This window comes from Alligator sinensis, unplaced genomic scaffold (assembly GCF_000455745.1).
Source record: "Alligator sinensis unplaced genomic scaffold, ASM45574v1 scaffold291_1, whole genome shotgun sequence".
In the NCBI taxonomy this organism is placed as follows: Eukaryota; Metazoa; Chordata; order Crocodylia; family Alligatoridae; genus Alligator; species Alligator sinensis.
Window position 1 is genome coordinate 1,022,047 of NW_005842391.1, and position 4,770 is coordinate 1,026,816.

The 4,770-nt window shown below is 39.2% G+C and overlaps 1 protein-coding gene across 3 annotated transcripts in view; it reads left to right on the forward strand.

The window, feature by feature from the left end:
- The window catches only part of TLN2 (talin 2), a 383,471-nt gene extending 379,332 nt beyond the window's left edge, over positions 1–4,139 (forward strand). For all 3 annotated transcript variants that reach the window (XM_025211171.1, XM_025211172.1, XM_006029658.3), the window contains 2 exons: positions 400–525; positions 2,317–4,139. In XM_025211171.1, the coding sequence (XP_025066956.1) occupies positions 400–525; positions 2,317–2,445 (255 nt within the window). In that variant the 3' untranslated portion in view covers positions 2,446–4,139. The remainder of the gene's footprint in view (positions 1–399; positions 526–2,316) is intronic.
- The last annotated feature ends 631 nt before the right edge of the window (positions 4,140–4,770 follow it).

Here is a 4,770-nt window from a genome sequence, read left to right on the forward strand (position 1 = left end):
CTGTAAGATTTATGACTGCTGCTGCAAAATTTACTGTTACTGCCTTTAAGGACTTTGTTGATTTAAAAATATAGCAGTTTTTATTAAGACAACTGTTAAAAATGGTTGTTTGAATTTCCATTTCTCTTTTCTTTCCTCTAAATTTGCTGTGGACTCCTGTGTATCAGCTGAAATGTTGCACCATTTCAAACTATGATGAAGTCTGAGTTTGTGACTTGTTTCCAGCTTCCAGTATGATAAGATGTGTATTCACCTCTCCAGCATTGATTATTAGAGATCCACTCAGTGTTCATCAAGCAGACAGAGTCCTCCTTTGGAGTTTAGTGTGAAGCCCAAAAATATTCACTTTCCAAGGGTGCCTTCATATTTGTTGTGACTAAATTCTTATCTCTTTTGTAGGCTGCAGGAAATGCTGTCAAACGAGCATCTGACAATCTTGTTAGGGCAGCCCAAAAAGCAGCATTTGGGAAGGCAGATGACGATGATGTGGTAGTCAAAACCAAATTTGTGGGTGGTATTGCTCAGGTTAGTATGAACTGTGAGAGTCTCACTAATAGCTGTTTCCAAAAAGCCCTGCCATATGCAGCAGGGGAACTGATTGACCATATACCATATTGCAGAATATTCAGTACTGCTTAAAACTTTATTTTAAATAACTTGTCTCCCTCCGTACATTTCTATTACATTCAAATGGACAAACAGTACATGCAAAATGATTCCATGATATGTCCACTGTACCTTGGATGTATGTTATGGCATTGGTTACCGCTGTCTAATATCCCCTCTGTTCTTAATATGATGATATTCTGATGCTTAATGAATGGGTTCCCCCTAAACACTCTTAGATTTGTTTAAATCTCTTGAAACCTCAATGGCATAGGTTATAAGCAGATAGTCTTATAATGAAGTTATAGTGATGAAAACTGGTGATACTTCATTATTGTAGTTTTAACATACTCAGGAAAATAACTTGTAAGGCTTTGTTCAATATTTATTCATATGTAGAATCAATACCTCTTAGGAATAAAAACTGCTTAAACAGTGATTCCTATTAAAGTGAAACTTGCCTTTGAGCATGTCTATGGTACAGTAGTACAGTACTCCTAAAAATAGGAAGATACTGCAGGTCCCTAGAGCAGAGAATGTTCATATTATACTAAAAGGTAAGACTGAGAAAAACAAAAACAGGTCAGTTGATTTTATCTATCTTTATTTGCTTCTACCCACTGGTCCTTTACATCACAATTATTCTGTTTTGCATCTGATTGATGGGCCGTCATATTAATGACATATTGGTACAAAATACTAGGGCTGTGAGAAACAGCACCATTTCATTTCAAGTTCTGTTTCAAAGGGACAGTGTTTCATTTTGTCATTTCATTTTGAAGCACTGTCCCATTTTGTTTCGTTGAAACTGTTTTGCTGTTTCAACATGTTTCAACATTTCACCCATAGGCTATAATGGGGAATCATGAAAATGTCTAAAATATTGTCATTTCTTGCCTGATGCAGATGAAAATTGCAGGAATGGTAGTCCCTTCTGAGAGTATGAAGCCTGCCAATTTTCAAGGAGATAGGTGCAGAGGTTTCTGGGAAACTGCACCTCAGGTTGCTGACAAGCACAACTCCTGTCACTTGCCAGCAGTGGCAGCCTCCTGTCATCCCGTGCACAGATCCAGGGGCCTGCACCCATGGGAGGGTTGTGGGGTTGTACCGGACTCCTCCCAGGGGTGCAGGTCCCATCTGGGGAGTGCTGTGGGACTGTGCTGGGCTCCTTCCAGGGGTGTGGGCCCCTGGACCTGCACTCAGGATGACAGGAAGCTGCTGCTGAGACCGGTGCTGGACAGCCCACCAGGCTCAGCTCCATGAGGCTGGCAGAGCCACTCGAAGTGCAGCCCGGTGGCAGGAGGCAGGGGAGAGCCAGGGCTCCGCCAGCCCCACAGAGCTTAGCCCTGACTCTCCCCTGCCTCCCACCACTGGGCTGCTTTGAAACACGAAACATTAGAAACTTTCAAAAAGTTTCAAGTACCCTCATTTCATTTTGAAGCTATTTTGAAGCCTTTTGTTTCGTTTCAACTCTGCTGTTTTGAGTGCAAAACATGTCAAAACAGCTTAGAAACAAAACACTCTTCAAAATTTTGCACAGCCCTACAAAATACCAGCATGGATGGCTGACAGAATAGGCCTTTATGCTTCAAAGCTTTGCTGGATTGAAGCAGAGCAGTCATTTGCCTGGTCATTACTGATCACATCCTCAGCTGCATTTAGTCTGTTTACTTACGCTGTTCTCTACTCTCTTTGCTCTTTTGCTCATAGATCATTGCAGCCCAGGAAGAAATGCTGAAGAAGGAAAGAGAACTAGAAGAGGCAAGGAAAAAACTGGCTCAGATCCGCCAGCAGCAGTACAAGTTTCTACCCACAGAACTGAGAGAAGATGAGGGATAACCTGCTGAGACATTTAAAAAAAAAATAAGCTAAAGGGGACAGTACAGAGAACTGATCTGACAATATTCTGATAGGCCAAGCACTTACCTAAACAAACTGCCTGTGATAGCTTTGGGTGAGCAGAGGACAATAAACATTTGTCCTTTCTCACCTGTTCAGCTAAGGTGCGTAATCATAGATGGTACAGTGTTAAGCTCATCATTCCTGTTCCTTCCTTCCCTGACTTGTATATCTCAGGAGAGAATGCCTCACTTTTACAATGATTATAAAATCAGTATTATGTCATTATCTGAAGCTAAATCTATTTATTGTCCTTTGACGTGCTGTAAGACATTCATAATATTAATAGGAAACCAGTATGAAAAATCATTAATGTCAGAAATATCTACCAGTATGGAAATAGTAGGGTTTTTTCTCCTTCCAACAAAAAAACCGTGGTTGAGGTAGATATATTTTTGAGAGGAAAAAGGCACAAGCATGGATTCTAAGGAGTTTTGTCCTTTTAACAGTGTTATATAGCTGGTTCATCCCCAGATTGGAGGAATCATCTTTGTACTGTTTGCACTAGTTTCCTTAGTTCCTATCTAATATCAACCTAGCTTCTGCTTGTACAGTGTTTTAGTCACAGTTCTCTGGCCTGCAAAATGTGGCAACATCCATTCTTTTCTGAGTTCAAATAGACAAAGAAATGGAAACCTTGTTACAGCCTCAATAATAGCAGGTTTGTGAAGGAAAATGCTTTTCAATTATATACCTCTCAATGTGCGACTACTCTGAGAATAAGAAACATACACATGCTTGGACTGAATAGCCTTTTTGGTTAAACTTACCTGGCTCAAACTGTTTCTGCTAGAATGTATGCTAGCTGAAGAAAAGTTCTCAGCACAGCAGAAGACTATCAGAATTCTTCCTCCTTTAAGGATTTTGTTTCTTATATTTTGTTTTCAAATCAAGGGTTTTTGTAGAAAACAGTAACTAGTGATTCACAAAAGGCTCTTTTCTGTAATGTGAAAGAACCTCTGAAGAATTGGGAGTGCATATAATCTCAGTTTGCATTGATTCAAATGCCTTTCTCTAAGGATCTGCACTGCAGAGAAGGAATAGCAGTTACTCTGTTTCGTTTTGAACTGCAATAGGTACTGTATGTTTTAAGTTTCTGTAATGTGGTATAAATCCACAGTATAGACTACAACAATAGCGTGACATCTTTCACAGGATGGGTAGGGGCAATAACGTATTTTATCCTCTCTGATTAAAAACACACTAAGCAGAAACTGGATCTAGCAAAACTTACTTATTTGAACAGCTGCACAAACACCCTCTCTTTTAATCATGGATCCCCCACACTTCCACCCTAGCACAAGCCCCTGAGAAAATAATGCCAAGTCCATTTGGGTCAAAGAATGTTGCCCCTCCAGTCCTTCTGAAAGCCATGCTGTCATTTTAGATTTCTCCCAACTACTTCAAACTGAGCCAGTTATGTTAGATACATACCCACCTAATTGTCATTATTGAAGAAGTACTTGTCATGTAGACTTAAACGTAACCCTGTAGTGTTAGGATTATCTTTTTAAATATTGCTAACTTTTGCTTTAAGTTACTTGCATGTAATATACATATTGGGAATTCTGTCACACTAGCATAAGTATATAGTAAAAATGAATAGAAAATGAATAAATATTAAAATGTACAAAGATTATTAAGAGTGTTTGTTCTCTGATGCTGAAGTATTTCAGACTCAGTAGAATTGTGGATTCTTGGTAACTGATGAGAGAGCAATTGGCAAACCCTGTGTAGAATTACTTTAATATGGGCAGATATGGACTGACTTGGTCATGTCCAAATTGCGCCTCTGCCCTACTTGTGTAAAATCAGGTGAAATGAGACTGTGAACGTTATGTGCAGCCTTTCTGCACACAGGCACACAACTGCCTCCAGAGAGACTCCATGATGTGTTCTACAATTCTAGCGTTAGCTCTATAGGTTAGATTTTCATCATTACTTTGTGCAGCAAGTTCTTTGGGCAGTGACAAATCCGTCTATGTTAAGAACTCTCGAGACAAATGACAAAATTGTCATTTTTTATTTTAAATAACATAGAAGACTTGAAACAGAGTTTATTTTCACAGGACCTAAATAAATGTGGTCTCATGATAGGATCTTCTGCTGCTGTTCTTCATTTAGGATGCTTGGGTTCTAGATCGTAGTTCTTTCTCTTCCTTACCTGGATAGCTTCATATTTTAGTCTATATTCTAGTCTTTCTTTTTGGAATGCTCTGAATCATGGTAATTTGTTTTACCTGTTTGTTGCTATTTTACATGCTA